Genomic DNA, 21419 nt, shown 5'->3' with positions numbered 1-21419 from the left:
ATTTAACTGGTCCCACTCAGACCCCACATCATAGCCATTGTCAACACTATGCAGAATGACCTTCTGCTGTCTGTTATTAAAGTTACTGATCAGTCATATATATGTACAGTATTTAACATTCACTTTCTGAGTATTGCCGGATGAATTAAATAAAAATTTAGTTTGTAGAAGTTACTACGAACTGGCTTTATATCGTTGATCTTGTGCTGCTGACCAGACACTTCCTTCAAGACTGACCATATGGTTTTAATTTTATCCTGTGAATTAGCTATTCTATTTGTGTACCACATGCTCTTTGCCTTCATAACAACATTTTAAGCACTTTACAATACTGTTTGTAATGGGTTACTCTAGCTCAAGTGTGACTACTTCTAACATTTTGATATAATTTCCACTTTGTTCTACACGATATCCTTGTCCCACTAGTCAGACACCCAGGCTGCAGCTTACTGCTAGTACCCTGTTTAGAATGTTCTAACAGAAAGCAACTTTTAAAGAGCATGAGGAATGTGTTAAGGAAGACATATTTCTCATCTATATTATTGGCACTATAAACATCCTGCCACTCTTGTTCATTGACGAGGTTTTAAAAAACCCTCAACTGCTGTTGGATTAGATTTTCTACATAGTCTATAATTATATATAACATTTGTTCAAGTACGAAAACCTTTTAGTGTTAAAATTTGTGCATCACTGTCTGAAAAGCCAGTCACCCTTTTACTAACAGAATGCCCATCTAGTAATGAAGAATGAATAAAAATATTGTCTATGGTTCTGCTACTGTTCCCCTGCACTCTGGTTGCAAAAAAACAGTCTGCACCAGACCATATTAATTTAGATCTTCCAACAGCCTTTTTCTTGCACCAATGAACCAACAATTAGATTTTTCACTTAACTCTACAACAGCCTATTCCCCACACAATGCTATTCTGATATAGTGCCACTTCAAGTAATGGTGTTGAGTGTGCTTTGGTATGGTAACCTTCCTAAATGCCTAAACAGCCAGTCTGCCTCAACCAACAGTCTAGCACATTTTGCAGTGTTACTGGAACCATATCAAAAGCTACAATGAGTAAGCCAGTTCTCCTTTTGAATGCATGCTTGTTTCTTAAGCTATTAAGACCAATTTCAGAATAACATTCCTGAATTTTTCAAATGTCTCTTAACAGGATAAGCTTTCTTTTTTCTCTAACCCTCAAGATGAAAAGTGAATTTTTCCAGTTATACACAAACTTATTCCTGTACTATCTTTTTTTGCCAAAAATCAATTACTTTCTGATAAAATCTACACAGATATGATAATTTTTCCATTTATCACTGGCAGTCTGAATTAGAAAGCTTCCAACCTAAGAATTATTGCACACTTTTTGCTCGATTCAAGCCTGCAAGAAAATATGTAAGATTTGAGGATTTGCCTTGATGTGAAAACACCATGCGATTTTCATATTTTTCCCTCATGAGGGACCATAGTCACGCAAAACTTTTTGAAAGAAATTTACGCTATTTGAATGTATATCATAATGAATACAAATCTAGAGTCAATTGTCAAAATTTCTTTAACAAAAATAAACAAAAAAGCATTTATTTTACCAAAACTAATTTTTTTTTCAAAGTTCTACCATAATTAAAAATAAAGCAATGATGTTAATATTCTGTTAAATGTAAATGAGTGAAGCTGTCCTCAACACTGTGATGCCAACTGCTGCTCAAATTACTGCTGCAGTTGCAGTACGATGTGCCACAGACACATGTTGAAAGCAACAGTGCTTTACTGTCCTATTGGAGATAGTGTGACTTTGACTTTGATCTGCTTGACTCAAACAATTATAGGGGACATACATTTTAATGTGGATTGTGAATTCCAAATGATGGTGCAACTTATAATTTTTCACATTAACAAATCACTGCCAGAAGTGAAAGATGTGATAAATGACTAAAAAATGCTAATGCTTAGGTTTGTGGTCAGACACGTACTGAATATACACTGACAGAAAAAATATCATGATACCAAAAAATAATTAATGTAGAATAATGAAATTTTGGGAATACGTTTGTCTGGGTAACATATTTAAGTGATTAACACTGCAAGATCACAGGTAATGCAAGTTCGAGATAAGCCATCACAAATGTGTAATGTTGGTACATTAATAACCAGTATAACCACCAGAATGTTGAATGCAATAATGCAAACATGTATGCATTGTAATGTACAGATTTCGTACAGGTGTGGATGTCAGTTTGTGGGATGGAGTTCCATGCCTGTTGCTCTTGGTGGGGCAATACACGGATGGTTAATGCTGTTTGCTGATGATGCTGGAGTCGTCGTCCAATGATGCCCCATATGTGCTCCCTTGGAGGCAGATCTGGTGATTGAGCAGGCCACGGCAAAATGTTGACACACTGTAGAGCATGTTGGATTAGAACAGTGGTATGTGAGCAAGCGTTATCCTGTTCGAAAATATCCCCCGGAATGCTGTTCACGGATTGCAGTACAACAGGTTGAATCACTAGACTGATGTACAAATTTTCAGTCAGGGTGCATGGGACAACCACTAGAGTGCTCCTGCTATCATGCGAAATCATACACCAGACCATACCTACAGGTGCAGGTCCAGTGTGTCTAGCACAATGACAGGTCAGTTGCAGGTCTCAACTGGCCTCCTCCTAGCCAACACACAGCCATCATTGGCACTGAGGCAAAACCTGCTTTCATCAGAAAACCCAACTGACCTCCACCCTGCACTCCAACGAACTCTCACTTGACATGACTTACATCGCAAATGGTGGTGGTTTGGGGTCAGTAGAATGTACATTACTGAGCATCTGGGCTCAGACCTGTCCTTTAAGTAATCGATTTGTAACAGTTTGTTGTGTCACTGTGGTGACTGCTGCTACTGAAATTGCTACTATAGATGCAGAATGATATGCCACAGCCATACACTGAACACAATGGTCTTCCCTCTCGGTCCAACAATGTGGCCGTCCAGAGCAGACTCTTCTTGTGACCGTACATTATTTTGATCATGACTGCCAGCAGTCATGTACAGTGGCTACATTCCTGTCATGTCTTTCTGCAATATTGCAGAGGGATCCAGCTTCTTGTCACACTATTATTTGATCTCGTTCAAACTCGTTGAGGTGTTGATGATGGTGTCTTTGCTGCCTTAAAGGCATTTTGACTATCATCATCTCATGTCTAATCTCAAAGGTAACTAACACTGATGACCATTACAGCATGTGTTTACAGCAAACTTGATTTACATCCTCATAGTGGCACTACTAGCATCACTCTTATGTGACTGGTGCAAAATTTGAAAAGACATCATCTTTCAGATGTAGGAACATACCTACCAACTTTCAACTGTGTCGCACAACTCCTCCTTGGCAATGTGATAATTTTTTTTCTGTCAGTGTATTAGAGCAAAACAAATAAAATATTTTGTATCAAGGTTTGTCTGCAAATCTTATATTTGTTTCTTAACATGTACAATTAAATTTATGAGGTTCACTGCAAAAAGTCCCTGAAGAAGTAACACACACAAAATAGAGCAAAGTATTTTAAGTGATTTATTCATTTTTAATGGTACACCTGCACTGCCTGACAAAAAAAGTGATGCACCCGGAAGACGTGGCCACATATTGTACACGTACAGTCAGTCAGTGGGTATGTAAATAATTACAGTCGCAATTCTCTGTGACAGGTAGAATGGCCACCAGAGTGCATTATTGTTGCTACTGTGCCTGGTAGGGTATAGAAGGGTTGTGAACTACATCAGATACTGAGTGTGTTGTGTTGGCAGAAGAGCCAACACCGTGTTACTAGAGGAGGCTGAAATGCACGCGTTTTAGCTCACGCAGGCTGGTGTGAGAAGGGAAGAATTATACTGACGTGAGGTCTGGAACATGACAAGGAATTAGAATTCAGACAGCGAACATAATTAGTTTGATACTTAACTGTAATCCATTAATGATGAACATCACTCTTGACGGTACATGATTCACAATATTATCTGTTCAAAAGACATAGTAACTGAATATGGCGCCTTGATAGGTTGTAGCAAATGACGTAGCTGAAGGCTATGCTAAACTGTCATCTCTGCAAATGAGAGCGTATGTAGACAGTGAACCATTGCTAGCAAAGTCGGCTGTACAACTGGGGCGAGTGCTCGGGAGTCTCTAGACTAGACCTGCCGTATGGCGGCGGTCGGTCTGCAATCACTGATAGTGGCAACACATGGGTCTGACGTATACTAACGGACCGCGGCCGATTTAAAGGCTACCACCTAGCAAGTGTGGTTTCTGGCAGTGACACCACAGAGTGATTACTGTAGAAGATGGAGATCCCGCTTAATCATGCAAGACAGAATTATCAACACCTGAGAGAGTTGAAGAGGGTCTCACTCTGGGTCTCAATCTGGCCAGCTGATCAAATTGCACAATATTCAGCTTTGTGGAGTATCTGGATGTGACAGTGGTACGATGTTGGACTGTATGGGGATGTGAGAGCAGGCACACTCATCTTCCAGATACTGATCGGCCACACCTGACCATCACAAGAGAGGAGCACTGCACTGTGCACCAAACACATCATAGCCCCTTGGCATCTGCACCTGACATCTGAGGACAACATTGCAACAGTCTGTGTCATCCTGCACCATTTGCTATATACTACCAGCAGCCAGACTAGGGCATTACAGAACCGTGGGTAGGTGATTGTTAATAACACAATACAAATGGCTGTATTTGGACTGCTGCTATGATCAGAAAGCATGGACTGCTGGTGATATTGTGCCGTGTTCAGCCATCAGTTGTGGTTCTGCTCTACACTGGATGAACATCATCAGTGAGTATTGAGACAGCTTGATGAAGGGTCCCATTCTATCATTGTTTTCAAGAGGCACAACAGTGTTACTCCTCATGTCATGATGTGGGGATCTATCAGAGATCAGGGTGGGTAGTGAGTGAGGGAATCCTGGCAACACAGTACATCATGGACATCCTGCGCCCTCATGTGTTACCTCTCATGTGACAGTATCATGGTCATTCTTCAACAGGACAATGCTCATACACACACAGCTATGAACTGTCTGTGTGATGTTGAGATACTCCCATGGTCAGCAAGATTCCCATTCTGTCCCCAATAGAACCTATGTGGGACAAGTGCAGACATCAACTCTGCCCCAGTGCTAGCATCCGGGATATCAAGCACCTGTTACTACAGTGGTGGAGCAGCTTGTCTCAGGAGAGGGTACAATAGCTTTACGACACCCTTCCCAGCAAAATTAGTGCATGCATCCAGCCCAGAGGTGGTGCCATGTCGTACTAACAAATGGGCTCATACTGCCAAGTTCTTTATAAATTTGACTCAATTTTGCAATTCCTGAAATAACAACGCCTGCTCTATCAACCTTCAACATTTCATTTATCCATCCCCTTCAGGGAGCTTCACTTTCTTTGTCAGGCAGTGTGTATTATCTTGAGCAGTCATATTACCTGTCTAGCTTGTGGTGTGATGTTCCCATAAACTGAAACAAAAAGAAAAATATTATAAGAATAAGAACACAAATGATGTAACATAGAAACATCAATCAAGTGGTTCTCCATTATATTATGAAAATAACATTCTATAAAAACAAAATAATTAACTATTTTGAAATTAATCTGAATTATTCTTACTTCATATATTATACTTCGTCTGCATGCCCTTTTTAGGAGTTCCAGTTTATCAACTGTATTTTGAAGTTTTGTTTTATTTGTATTTCAGATTTCCATTTCACAGCCATACAGTTGTGTGGGTGGCACCATTAAGATTGCTAATTCAGTTTGTTTCTTTGTTTCATGTACTAAACTGCTCAACATCTGTTATAAGGCTATTTCTACTTTGCGGAAAAAGATCTTTTTCCATTCAATTTTTTATGCTGGAAAATTGTATTATCTTGAGCAGTCATATTACCTGTCTAGCTTGTGGTGTGATGTTCCCATAAACTGAAATATATATATATATATATGCACCAAATATCTAAATTTGAGACAGGTAACCTGATGAAGTAGGCAATGACAATACAACAAATAAATAATGTGTCAAATTTTAAAGTACTTTAATTCCTGTACAATTAATGAGTTCCCAGCTACATATCAAATCTGAGGCAGTCAACAAAATCAGACTATTAAATAATACTTGCATTAGCTGTAGTTTTGAAAACTGGTAAAAGGCTACACACATTATGCATTAATCTAATATTTTGTTTAGTTATTGCCTTAAACTGTCCCAAAAAATAACGGAAGACTGTATACACCAACTTACTCTACATGAAGGAGGTGGACTATTCAATGATAAGGCAAAGAGATTCATTAATTTCCCTTAAAAAGTGAACAAAAAGCTTAAAAGATTAGCCACAAATTCTGTTTCTTACAACATTTTGTCTTCTTGATATCAGAACCCTTCAGAAATCCAAACTGTGTTCTTGATAGTATGTTATTTGTGGTCAGATGGTTGAGAAGATGGCTGTACATTACTTTTTCTAGAATTTTTGGGAATGCTGGCAAAAGTGAAATCGGTCTGTATTTTGATGGTATCTCTTTATCCCCCTTCTTGAATACAGGCTTAACATCTACATATTTTAGCCAGTCAGGAAATGTCCCAGTTATAATTGACTGGTTACACAAGTAACTTAGAGTTGTACTAAATTCACAAGAACATGCCTTAATTAACTTTGTTGATATTTCATCGTAACCACTAGAATGCTTTGTTTTTAAAGATTTTATTATGGAAGTTATTTCTTTTGGTGAAGTGATTGACATATTCATGTACCTGAAGCTATTTGTAAAGGCTAGTTTCAGATATTCAAGGGCATTATTTACTGATCCTGACAATCCCATTCTATCAGTAACGGATATAAAGTACTTGTTAAATAGATTTGCCACATTATGCCCATCAGTTACTAATGTGTCATCTACCCTTAATGCTATTTGCTCCTGTTCCTTTCTGGTTCTACCAGTTTCCTCTTTCACTATATCCCATATTGTTTTTATTTTGTTCCCTGACATTGGTATCTTCTTCTCGTAGTGCATTTGTTTAGATGTCTGAATTACTTTTTTTAATATTTTACAGTATTCCTTGTATTTAGCTAAAACATCAGCATTGGAGCTATTCTTGGTCGACAGATACATTTTCCTTTTTGTCTTACAGGAAATCTTTATTCCTTGTGTATTCCATGGTTTTATTCTAGACTTCTGTTTAATTTGAGTAGCTTTTAGAGGAAAACAGTTTTCAAACATGGTACTGACATTGTTCATGAATGTGTTATACTTTTCATTCATGTCATGAGCACTATAAACAACTTTCCAGTTCATATCTTTGAGCAGTTTTCTGAAACACTCAATTTTTGGTTGAGTGACTACTCTCCTGTACTCAGATTTAGCAGTCTTGATAATCTGCTTAGAATTTACAACTAAAACAAGGAGCTGCATATCATGATCTGATAGTCCATTTATTACAGGTTTTATGATATGATTTTGTTCCTTTCATTTGTCTATAAAAATGTTATCAATGGCTATCCTTGAGGATTTAGTAATCCTAGTTGGAAAGTTTACAATGTGAGTTAGATTGAAAGACAACATTACTAACTGCAGTAAATGTTTACTGGAAGATTGCATTAGAAAATCTGTATTAAAGTCACCAGCAATCAAAATTTCTTTGTTTCTTCCTGTTAAATAACCCAAAAGAGCTTCTAGATGACTTATGAATAGATTATAATTTCCTGCAGGTGCTTAGTAAATAGTTACTATTATACACGATCTGTTATGGAACTCTACTTCTGTTGCACATGCTTCTAGATGCTGCTCTAAACAGAATTTATTAATGTCACCAATGTTCTTGAATTTATGGCAGTTTTTAATAAATGTGGCAACTCCTCCTCCATCCATATCTACTCTGCAGAAGTAGGAAGCGAGCTTAAATCCTGAAATGTCTAACATATCTATACCAGTGGTCACTTGATGTTCAGAGGGGCAGATTATGTCAATTTGGTTAGATGAATTCATTTCATCAATACAAATGAGTTGTTCATCAACTTTATTTCTGAGTCCCGAAATGTTCTGGTGTAATAAAGATAACTGATACTGCATACTAATGGGATTATAACTGCTTTGGTGAAGATGAACTGGCAGTTTCCGATTCCTTTCTGTTAAACATTTTTTAAGTGGAGGCTGTATGCTGGATACCCGTATTTCTGCTAGCAGCTTTCCACAAGATTCTACACACAACATTCATGGAATTTCTGGATACTGCGTCCAACAACCTCTGATTCCGACATGATAGAGAGCATTTCAGAATTGTTATACATTCACAGATAACTTTTAACTTTGGGAAACTTTGTATATGTCAAGCAGGGAGTGTTGTGCAGTCAGTTCTCACCAATTTTAACACCCTCTCGATTTTATATTTGAGGTGTGTCAAGTGGGTGGTGTATGTTGCAGCTACTGCCATTAGAGCTGGGCTGATTTCTGAAGTCAGTGATGTATTTCATGATGTCAAACAGAATCCTGTCCAGCTCAACACTTTTTGGTAATAATTACTGCAAACGTATCGAGAATGAAATGAGGCACAGAGCAGACTAATGCAGGACAGTTACGACTTCACATTTCATCAGCAACAAGATGATTAGACTTTGGATAAACATTGGAAATGGATGGGGAAAGAAAGTGGGTAATCTCTTTTTAAAAGGAATGATTCTGGCATATATATCAAACAATTTACAGATTTTATGACAATCTAAATCTGAAGGTCTGATGGGGGTTTCAATCCCACTCCTTCAAAATGTACGTCCTGTGTCTTAACCATCATACCACCTCATTCTGTCCAGAACAGACCTTTAGACTACTAGTTACAAATTCATTCAAACTTGTCCTGAATATAAAGTAGTTTGTGTACAATTGTTATAACTCTTTCTCAGACTCCCACCCATGCATCACATGCACAACTCCTGAGCGATGGGTTGAAAAGATTACATTTCTTAACACAAAATAATCTCCCATATGTGACCTAATTTTTTTCTCAAATTTTACCAGTGAGGTCCTGAAACATGCTGTGTATTCACCAATGCTTAACACATAACAAATACATAAATAAATACCATCAACGTGAATGACCAGTTCTGCCTCATTACCAGGTTCAATCAAGACCAGGTTTATTAAAACAACTGGGAGATGTCATGTAATACTTAATCTTGTTACTGCTTCAGTCAGTTGTAGCTCATACTGATTACATTAGTACATACTGATTTAAAATTAGTACATTCATTACACCTTTAAGCTTTCAAAATACACTATACATTGACAGTAAACAATAAGAACCACATGGACAATTTATACAGGGGTCAGGATATGGTCCAATAAGTGTACTAACCCTGGTGGTGGAAACCTGTGTGCTCCTGTTGCCAATGATCCTGAGGAATCTCTCCACGTCCAGCTGAAGTTGACAAAAATGTCCTATGTGGGGGTGCAGAGGAGGGCAGAGGGGGAGGTAGCTCTACAAGACAAATACAACACATCACACAACATGCAACAACACAAAAGCATGAAATTATTTGCATCTACGGATAAACAGATAACAACAAGACACACAAAAGAAAAAGCAAAAAGCTGACATGTCAGTGCTATTATGGAACCAATCATTTATTAATAGATTAAAGCAAATTAATTTAGGTTTTGTATGCAGATTATCAAAGATATATTTTAGTTTAATATTAATGTCCAAACCTACTTTGATGTATCCTGGAACAAAAGTGATCATTATATTGTTAGGATTTACACCCAATCATCACTCCATAATGGGAAGACTCACCATTTCAAGACTGTACGTAACCATAACAATTCGATAAAATTTATGGTTAGATGAATAGTCTGGGAAATTAGCATTTATTAACACATTATTAACACATTTATTAACACATATCCCCCCATGAACCATGGACCTTGCCGTTGGTGGGGAGGCTTGCGTGCCTCAGTGATACAGATGGCCATACCGTAGGTGCAACCACAACGGAGGGGTATCTGTTGAGAGGCCAGACAAACATGTGGTTCCTGAAGAGGGGCAGCAGCCTTTTCAGTAGTTGCAGGGGCAACAGTCTGGATGATTGACTGATCTGGCCTTGCAACATTAGCCAAAACGGCCTTGCTGTGCTGGTACTGCGAACGACTGAAAGCAAGGGGAAACTACAGCCATAATTTTTCATGAGGACATGCAGCTTTACTGTATGATTAAATGATGATGGCGTCCTCTTGGGTAAAATATTCTGGAGGTAAAATAGTCCCCCCATTCGGATCTCCGGGAGGGGACTACTCAAGAGGACGTCGTTATCAGGAGAAAGAAAACTGGCGTTCTACGGATCGGAGCGTGGAATGTCAGATCCCTTAATCGGGCAGGTAGGTTCGAAAATTTAAAAAGGGAAATGGATAGGTTAAAGTTAGATATAGTGGGAATTAGTGAAGTTCGGTGGCAGGAGGAACAAGACTTTTGGTCAGGTGATTACAGGGTTATAAATACAAAATCAAATAGAGGTAATGCAGGAGTAGGTTTAATAATGAATAAAAAAATAGGAGTGCGGGTTAGCTACTACAAACAGCATAGTGAACGCATTATTGTGGCCAAGATAGACACAAAGCCCATGCCTACTACAGTGGTACAAGTTTATATGCCAACTAGCTCTGCAGATGATGAAGAAATTGATAAAATGTATGACGAGATAAAAGAAATTATTCAGGTAGTGAAGGGAGACGAAAATTTAATAGTCATTGGTGACTGGAATTCGTCAGTAGGAAAAGGGAGAGAAGGAAACATAGTAGGTGAATATGGATTGGGGGGAAGAAATGAAAGAGGAAGCTGCCTTGTAGAATTTTGCACAGAGCATAACTTAATCATAGCTAACACTTGGTTCAAGAATCATAAAAGAAGGTTGTATACCTGGAAGAATCCTGGAGATACTAAAAGGTATCAGATAGATTATATAATGGTAAGACAGAGATTTAGGAACCAGGTTTTAAATCGTAAGATATTTCCAGGGACAGATGTGGATTCTGACCACAATATATTGGTTATGAACTGCAGATTGAAACTGAAGAAACTGCAAAAAGGTGGGAATTTAAGGAGATGGGACCTGGATAAACTGAAAGAACCAGAGATTGTAGAGAGTTTCAGGGAGAGCATAAGGGAACAATTGACAGGAATAGGGGAAAGAAATACAGTAGAAGAAGAATGGGTAGCTCTGAGGGATGTAGTAGTGAAAGCAGCAGACGATCAAGTAGGTAAAAAGACGAGGGCTAATAGAAATCCTTGGGTAACAGAAGAAATATTGAATTTAATTGATGAAAGGAGAAAATATAAAAATGCAGTAAATGAAGCAGGCAAAAAGGAATACAAACGTCTCAAAAATGAGATCGACAGGAAGTGCAAAATGGCTAAGCAGGGATGGCTAGAGGACAAATACAAGGAAGTAGAGGCTTGTCTCACTAGGGGTAAGATACATACTGCCTACAGGAAAATTAAAGAGACCTTTGGAGAGAAGAGAACCACTTGTATGAATGTCAAGAGCTCAGATGGCAACCCAGTTCTAAGCAAAGAAGGGAAGGCAGAAAGGTGGAAGGAGTATATAGAGGGTTTATACAAGGGTGATGTACTTGAGGACAATATTATGGAAATGGAAGAGGATGTAGATGAAGATGAAATGGGAGATAAGATACTGCGTGAAGAGTTTGACAGAGCACTGAAAGACCTGAGTCGAAACAAGGCCCCGGGAGTAGACAACATTCCATTAGAACTACTGACGGCCTTGGGAGAGCCAGTCCTGACAAAACTCTACCATCTGGTGAGCAAGATGTATGAGACAGGCGAAATACCCTCAGACTTCAAGAAGAATATAATAATTCCAATCCCAAAGAAAGCAGGTGTTGACAGATGTGAAAATTACCGACCATCAGTTTAATAAGTCACAGCTGCAAAATACTAACACGAATTCTTTACAGACGAATGGAAAAACTGGCAGAAGCGGACCTCGGGGAAGATCAGTTTGGATTCCGTAGAAATGTTGGAACACGTGAGGCAATACTAACCCTACGACTTATCTTAGAAGAAAGATTAAGAAAAGGCAAACCTACGTTTCTAGCATTTGTAGACTTAGAGAAAGCTTTTGACAATGTTGACTGGAATACACTCTTTCACATTCTAAAGGTGGCAGGGGTAAAATACAGGGAGCGAAAGGCTATTTACAATTTGTACAGAAACCAGATGGCAGTTATAAGAGTCGAGGGGCATGAAAGGGAAGCAGTGGTTGGGAAGGGAGTGAGACAGGGTTGTAGCCTCTCCCCGATGTTATTCAATCTGTATATTGAGCAAGCAGTAAAGGAAACAAAAGAAAAATTCGGAGTAGGTATTAAAATTCATGGAGAAGAAGTAAAAACTTTGAGGTTCGCCGATGAAATTGTGATTCTGTCAGAGACAGCAAAGGACTTGGAAGAGCAGTTGAACAGAATGGACAGTGTCTTGAAAGGAGGATGTAAGATGAACATCAACAAAAGCAAAACGAGGATAATGGAATGTAGTCAAATTAAATCGGGTGATGCTGAGGGAATTAGATTAGGAAATGAGACACTTAAAGTAGTAAAGGAGTTTTGCTATTTAGGGAGGAAAATAACTGATGATGGTCGAAGTAGAGAGGATATAAAATGTAGACTGGCAATGGCAAGGAAATCATTTCTGAAGAAGAGAAATTTGTTAACATCAAGTATAGATTTAAGTGTCAGGAAGTCGTTTCTGAAAGTATTTGTATGGAGTGTAGCCATGTATGGAAGTGAAACATGGACGATAACTAGTATGGACAAGAGGAGAATAGAAGCTTTCGAAATGTGGTGCTACAGAAGAATGCTGAAGATAAGGTGGGTAGATCACGTAACTAATGAGGAGGTATTTAATAGGATTGGGGAGAAGAGAAGTTTGTGGCACAACTTGACTAGAAGAAGGGATCGGTTGGTAGGACATGTTTTGAGGCTTCAAGGGATCACAAATTTAGCATTGGAGGGCAGCGTGGAGGGTAAAAATCGTAGAGGGAGACCAAGAGATGAATACACTAAGCAGATTCAGAAGGATGTAGGTTGCAGTAGGTACTGGGAGATGAAGAAGCTTGCACAGGACAGAGTAGCATGGAGAGCTGCATCAAACCATTCTCAGGACTGAAGACCACAACAACAACAACAACAACAACAATTTTATATGGACATTGTAGCAATAGCAAACGAAGCTTACAAGTTCAAAGTTTGAGCGAAAGATAACAATCCTGTTGCTACAATTCTTATGGCCAAATCTGTAGTATTTCCTCACAATCCTCTTCAGTACTTTGCTCTTGAATGTTGGATATCCATCTAATTTAGAGGTTCTACTTTTGTTAAAGTGAAATTCTAGAAAAGCTATCGCACAAAAATTATTTTTCATGGAGGGTTTTGTTAAGGAGTATATGTTGAAAGCTACCAAAAATGTTTTAAATTTAGATTTTAGTTTCTGTGAATATTCAGGACTTTCAGGACACACTAACTTCTGTCAACAGCTTGTTGCCACAGTCCGTCTCCAAATAGAAGTTGTGTGTTTAAGCAAGCAACTACACACAGCAATCACTTGTAGTAACATGAAAGCAAGAAGAAAATATCCCTTTGCGGTAGCCAAAAATTGTGAAGCTAGGGCCAGAATATATAATTTCTTTTAAATTTTTAGGTCAATGCACTGTATGTAATGTTGTCGTCCCCCACTTCCCACCCCAACCAAAATTTTAAAAGGGCTGCTCAAAATACCCATCTACAGGTGCCATAATCCCTTTACTAAAATCATAAATATCTTCTGGCAAAACATGGGGATGCTCCAACAACACACACTTCAGATTCCTCATTGTTCTCACTGTTAAAGCACCTTTGAGGGAAGGTGCATTATCCTTACAGAGGATTTTTTTTCCGTTTGTAATCCAGAAGACTTCAGATTTTCTTTTTTTTTCCCATCAAGTTGGTAAAGTTGTCATCAATTAATATTGGATGCTTAACAAGGTAATCAACAAGAGGAATTCCTTTTACATCCCCGTGAAACATTCCCCAAATCCATTCGAACATACAAAATCAACTTCAAATATTGCTATTCATTTTTACAATTACTAATGGTCAGCATGTAACAAATGTGGCATGCATGTTGCACAAACCTACCTCTAAGTAATCTTTCATGTGAAATGTACCATTTAATTTTTCTGTTATACCTACAGTATCAGGTAACACACACAGATTTAACTGCCAGTCATCCAGTATCATATTTTGCAGTTTCTTTTCTTGGTGTTTTCATCTATGTTGCAGTTCTGGGAAGTTCTGCACATAGGATAGATTCAAAAGAGCTATAGTTGCATCTGAATTTAGCTGCCTCTTTCTTAACAGCTGAAAATTTAGCAGCAGATTCCTAACAAATCTTTACATAAATTTTTGTGGGTGATAAATCATCTAAAACAATAATTTCTTGGTGACACATGAACCAAACACACACAGTGTTACTACTTTGAACAGCTACAATATCAAAATTAATTAATGGCTCAAATGAAACTTGGTTTATGTTATTCTGCAACATGCACCAATGTAACAAAAGCCAAATTTCATTGGTATCAATGTTATGTCTGTACTAGACAGAGAAAGTTCCTTCTTGCAGTCATAATTTGTTTCTGTTCTGCCACTATATGTATAAAGCTTAGGTTTGTTGTGAAGAATGTAACCACTCAGAAAACAATTACTGTTAGTCAAGACATTTGTATTTGGCACCTGAACTTTTACAATTTCTTACTTCAAAACTCCACCCTGAGTGTCTGTAACCAATAACATTATGACAGAGCTCTCATTCTAACAAAGGAATCTCTATAACAGCAAGTAACATGCATGGGTATGCTACAGAGTGCCTTACAGATTGTTGCATCTCAATCAAAGTTCAATACACCATACTTGACATACTGACATATTCTCAGGAAATGACTTAAAATTAGTATTTCCCATCCATCCATAACTCCAATATCTTATGAGTCAAGTTTTAACTGCAGGGTTGAAGGGTAGAAAATAGAGAAACCGCTAACAAATGCATGGCATGGAACACTCTTCACTGTAAGATATATAAGTGAACCCACCACCTCTGTTGCTGTTAAGAAAATGCTATAATTTTCACTATCAGTTGAGCTCACTGAACGCTATCAGATAATAAGTCCCTGAGACCTTGCAGGAGTGCTTTGGCACATATCAAATCAATTTCAGTAGCATGCAGCTATCTATACATAACTTCAAAATATAATGACATTAGGTACCATGGCATATTGAAAGGTAATGCCTCCAAATTTTTTATGTGAACACTTTTTAAATGAAACAAATATTATTAATATTCTCCATATTTATTCTTCATGTCTACATATTTATTTCTCAACATAGTCACCTTGATGGCAAACACATTTCTCCCAACCAGAGAGCAGTTTGTTGATACCGTCATTTTGCATGTTTGACTTCGTTGACAGAGCCATAACCTCATCTATGCTCGCACTGCTTCATCACTATCAAAGTGAAGTCTTTAAAGGTGTTCTTTAAGTTTTGGAAACATGAAAATTGGATGGGGTCAAGGCGGAACTGGATGGAGGATGATCGATGACATTAAACCCGAGGCGTCGGAATGTTGCAGATGTCACTGCGCTGAGGTGTGTCTGGCATTTTCATGTTGAAGGAGAGTGTGTGCCATGGTTGACAAACTCTTTGAATTTGAAAATCAACTATAGCACACTGTTTCTCACACACCGACATAGTTATGTTACACATTACTATTTGGAGCCCTACAGCAGCAGAGGTCTGCAAACAAGTAGACATGAAGAATGAATATGTTGAATGTTACATTCAGGGGCATTACTTTTCAACACATCCTCATACAAATACCATTGTAACATAACTGCTATTATTTCACTCACAGCAGCAGGCAGCAAGATTTAGCTGCTTTACCTGAACTGAAATTTATTCTGTTCAGCCTCTTAATATTTTATGGTTTCCTGCTTTGACATGGCTTTTCTGTCAACCCTTCTCCTCTATGAGGAACCATTTTGGGTGCATAAGAAGGCCTCATACAGATTTGCAGATTAAATCCACCAACACCCAACCCCACACCAGGCACACAAGCACTACCCTCTCTTCTTCTGAACTTTTCAAACACTTTCCTCTTAATCAAGCAACACTTGCAGTCCTGAGGAAATATATGTAGCAAATAATGGCTAGACCACAGTGTATGAGGAAATTTCTGGATGAATTTTCTTATTCTGTAGTTATGTGTTTGCTGAACTGCTTTTTGTTAAAGGTTACAGCCTTTTAAATGTCCTTGCACAGAATTGTGGACAGTAGTTGTTTGTCTATGACAGATTCCTTCAGCTCAAAGATAAAAATCAACCAGGTTAATGAATAAATATCTAAAAAAGTATCTCCATCACAAGTAACCTGACAGTTTTACTTACCTACCAAATTATCAAGCAATTTTAAACAACTTCAACAAGCCAGCTGTATCTCAAATCATAATATCTCACAAAAGAAAAATCACACAGTTGATATGCAATACATACCTAACTGGCTGTCAGGATGACTGCGACGCCACGAATCTGCTGGAGGAACACCATTCTGATGAAGCTGCTCTTCACGTGATGTTGGTTGATACGAATGTGGTCGGCCTGTGTCCATTACACCTGGCCAACCAAATATGTATGTAAGCCAGTTTAACAGGAGCAAAAGTTTTACTTTACTTGAGATGGAGAAAATAGAAGCAGAAGTGTAGAGTAGAGCACAAATAAGAGTGGGTAGAATGGGGGGAGACAACGTGAGGAATGAGAGAAAGGGAAGGAGGATGGAATGAGGAAGGAAGGAACAAGGAAAAAGGCAGAGTGAACTGTGGTTAGGAAGTAATTTATGTAACTAATAAAGCAAAAACAAACACTTAAGAATTCCTAGGTTTGCAAAATGGAACAAAAAGTCAAAAAGAAAGAGTAAACATCAATGCTATATGAAAGAAAAATTGAAAAAGACATGTTACTGACCAGGCATAGGCTTTGGCCTCAGGGTAACGGCCTCAGTGCTAGGTGAACGAGCAGGCACAGGGGGTGGGGCTCCACGAGGTGGGACAGGTGGCCTCGACTGCTGCATTTGCTGCAGGATCTGTGTTTGTGTGGGCACTGGTTCTGACCGCCGTGGAAATTCTGGAGTAGATGCGTGACTAGAGACAGAGCTTCCATCCCCATCTGCATCATCTGCACCAAATGCTGACAGCCTCTCTTGGCTTGCTGGGCTCTGAAAATAGGTCACTATTAAAACAACTTCTCTGTTTTTGGATTGGACAATATTCATGCATGTTCTTGAGGTGGCATACTATTATAGCATAAGCTTATTTTAATGAAATATTATGCTGACAGAAAACTGCTCTTATTGAAGGCTTCTTTATAGTCATATGGAAGCTAGTTTACCTTTCCGCATTATAAAAAATGTTGTGTATGTTTTATTAAAGATGTATTTAAATTATTTAACAATTTAACACATATGCATGCTTTCGAAAGAAACTGTCTGAAAAATATGTATTTTAACATTTTTTACTGTGGCCATAATTATGTGCAGAGAACAAGATGTAAGATGTAAGTCTTCATTCCAAGCTCCAGCAGACAAACTTTTGCACACTTATTGAGAGAATAGAAAATGTCCTCTACCTTTTGAGAATCATAACTCAGAAGCTGAAACTGGGGCTGCAGGTTTGCATGGAAAGATATTTTGTTCACCCAGTCTTCCATTTCTTCCTCTGTACTGGCCAAGAACAGGTACTCTGAGCCATCAGTAAGACAGAGCCTGGATTAAGAAAGAGACATTTGCAGTTTAAATTAAAAGCTTTAAGACATTTAATAATTTTACTTGTCAGGACATTTGATGAGTCTAGGTCATTAAGAAGTTTATCAGTAACATCAGTACAGAAAGCACACAGAGTTTTTGATGATATTATGCAGCCAGTTTGAAGAATCTTTCAAATTTGTGCAAGGAAACCACCAGTCTCTATTGCCAAATATGTACTACACTTCATAAAAATTTTGTATAACAGTTATTTCCATTTTGGTAATATTAATTGGTTACAATTGTGATGTAAGTTACTATATTTGCAGTAAAAAATGAACAAGAGATTCTCTTCAACTACCATATTATGCATATCTGCTGTTGTGCTTTCTTTCAGAATGGTGGGAACACATGGAGTTAGGAGGAGGAGGAGGAGGAGGAGGAGGAGGAGGAGGAGGAGGAATGGGTGAGGTGTGATGTTAGGAAACAATTTGCTGCATTGAGACTGTAGTCGGAAGGAACCGAATAGCATAGATTACAAAGCAACTGTTGAGGTCAACCACAGTGTGCTGTGTATTGTGCTCAGCAACAGGGTTGTCTAGATGTCCTTTGACCACAGTTTAGTTGTCACCATTAATGCAAGTGGATAGTTTTGCACTTTGCTTTTCCTTAGAAATATTATCCATGGTATCAAGGAATTTGGAACAATGAAACAGATATGGACCAAGATACTGCATGGTTTAGGTGGGCAGTGGACTCCCACTTTAGGATAGGTGGGAAGGACCTTGGGCTGATATTCCATATTTCAGGTCATGGCAAGAGATAGCTGAAGCCCTAATGGAGAAAATGATTTAGTTACACCAGTTCTGAGTGGCGCTGACCGACAGAGGACGCACTCTTGTTTCTCACTATCTGGTGCTTACGGAATGCAATATCTCTTGGACACTACATTCTGTTTCTTTGAGAAGATTTGGAAAGATATTTATGATCTGTGAAAGCCTTGGCAAGAGCCAATAAAACATTTTTACACGACATTTCAAAATTTGGCATTTTCCCTAATCCTCAGTATTAAAAAAAAAAATAAATAAAATGTTGTAAATCTGGAGGCAGCACTTTATTAATATTGGTAATTGATAGTTATTTAATGTTGAAATTAGATCTTATAACCTGAAAATTACCATTCATATCCTGTGTAAATGAACTGATACCTAGATGTGAAGACAAATTCCCCAACCCTTTTGTAAAGCAAATCATACCAAAAACAACATGTTTTGGAATGATCTTTAATGTGGTGCATCAATTAAACTGTAATTTTTTATGGTATGCAGGTATAAATATGAAAAAAACCCAAACACAGCACTTTAGCTTTGCAAACATGTTAATCAACATGGTGCCATTTTGATTTGCTACTATCAGGCAATCAGAATATGGGTTATGCTACTGATCAGTTGTACACCACAGACTATTTTTTAAAATAATATTCCATAAATACTGAAGGGGAAAAAGCACATCCTCAGTGTACTGTTATATTACCAAAAACATGTTTGCATGATGTCATATGTCCTGTGTTGTGGTTTGTTGATAAGACTCAAACCAAGCAGTCCTTTTTATTTATGTATTTCTGAAGCTAAAGTGCTGCACTGCATGGTTTTCCTATGTATAGTTGTACAATACAAAAAGATGCAGTCTAATTGATGTGCCACATCAATAATCTCTCTAAAATGCATTTGTTTTTTGATGATTTTATGAGCAAAAATGCACAGAAATGTGACATCAGCAGATAAAAATTGTTACCTCTATTCCAAGTTAAAATGGTTTTAACATAAAGAATATGTCATGGGAGAAGGAATTTTTAATTATGAAACTAGCAAAATGTTGAAAAACATTAATACTGATACTTAAAGTAAAGGTGCACGAAACAATGAAATGCACTGGTTGCACCTTCAAACTAAGCCGCCAACTCTTATGGCTGTCCATGTTCACATCCCTATGTTCTTGTTTTGAACCCTGGACCAATGATTATGAACTATATTAACGAAATAGGAGGGGGCCTGTTATTTATATCTGGAATGACAGGTCTCAGTAGTGTAGACATACTAAGTGTTGCATGGCACAATGTCTTGGAAGAGAACCAGGAAGTTATACAATGCTCTCTTTTGAAAAGCAGTCAACATTGTTTGGATGTACAGTTATTTGTTCTTAAATTGATTAGTTTTTAAATGTTTAACGCAAAGGTTCTTTTTTTCAAATGATGGAAGTAATTTATGGGTGGTATCAATAAAAATGATGGGTATATTTTCATTGTTAACACTGAAAAACAATGAAATAAGGCAAAAATGCAGAACATAATTGAAAAACAAGCCATCAAAAAAGATCCCCAAAATTATCAAAAAATAACACTGATTTTGTTCGGCAAAAACTGAAAGATTTTTCCTTGTCCCAAGCTACACAAGATAATATTGACAGACAAATGCCAGTGTTGAGTTCTTGTAACACCACCTTTCATTGTTTCTTACTGGAAAGAGTTAATTGTATGATTCATTAACAAATTATTGGAGAAACTAAACAATAGGTTTGCCAGCAAATAATATGAAAGTGAGTTGTTTTGTTAATGTGTTATATATTTCCAGACACTTTAGAGAAATCTTTTAATACAGATACTATTCCCTTTTAATGTCATTCTCTTATCATTGTGCATTGCAGATTGTATAACTCCTAGGAGATCCATTTTTATATATGGAACTTAATTTGTGAGTAAATGTAACTGGGAAAGTTTTTACAAACCTGCCTAATATTTGCATATACCTACATGAATTTTCTCTTGTTAACCCCGCAATAGTCACACATGGACTGACAGTCCACATGGATGAATTATTTTCCTTCCTTTTAATTTTGTTGAACCTAGGAATCACATGACCGTTTACCTTCTTACAATCAGCAATACTAAATTACTCAATTATTTTGTTTGGACTGGAACATTGGTGGTGGAATGGTCAACAATTGCAGACTCTCAATCTCGCATGAGCAATGGCATTCCATGTAATTTTGTGTTGGCTTTAGGAGTTATAGTAAAAGATAAATGTTTATTGCCATACTACTGTTAATTCTCAAGTGATTTCTTATTACTGCAGTGTTACCTTCTATTAGTTACAGTGCTTTGTTAAGTTCACTTGAAAATTCTGATACAGCACAGATGGCGAAAACGCTATTGACAATATCGCAAACGGCCCAGTGCATGTCGGAAAAGATCAGATTATGAAATGGAATAAACACATACCTCTAAAAAATGTTAGAACCAGGCCTGAAAATTTAATAACCCATCTTCCTTATGTAAAGCCTAATCTAAAACATCTGAAAGCGCCAACTGAAATTCGGATGCACATTTTTACTGATGATATCAGCACAATAGTGGAAAACACAAATCTGTTTATCAATTCCCAGAGAGGTAAATTTTCCAGCGAAACGGACTGCAACAATATGAATACAAGTGAAATTTAAGCTCTAATAGGTGTACTGTGTTTGGCTGGAAT

General features: G+C 37.7%; 1 protein-coding gene across 1 annotated transcript in view; it reads right to left on the bottom strand.

Moving 5' to 3' along the window:
• The window catches only part of LOC126248484 (spectrin beta chain, non-erythrocytic 1), a 294125-nt gene that overhangs the window by 3336 nt on the left and 269370 nt on the right, over positions 1-21419 (bottom strand). The window contains exons 64-68 of the mRNA XM_049949503.1: positions 17775-17910; positions 17115-17364; positions 16647-16766; positions 9407-9529; positions 5494-5525 (exon numbers count right to left, since the gene is read on the bottom strand). Coding sequence (XP_049805460.1) covers positions 5494-5525; positions 9407-9529; positions 16647-16766; positions 17115-17364; positions 17775-17910 — 661 coding nt within the window. The remainder of the gene's footprint in view (positions 1-5493; positions 5526-9406; positions 9530-16646; positions 16767-17114; positions 17365-17774; positions 17911-21419) is intronic.

This window comes from Schistocerca nitens, chromosome 3 (assembly GCF_023898315.1).
Source record: "Schistocerca nitens isolate TAMUIC-IGC-003100 chromosome 3, iqSchNite1.1, whole genome shotgun sequence".
NCBI lineage: Eukaryota > Metazoa > Arthropoda > Insecta > Orthoptera > Acrididae > Schistocerca > Schistocerca nitens.
This window is presented reverse-complemented; position numbering and strand designations above follow the sequence as displayed.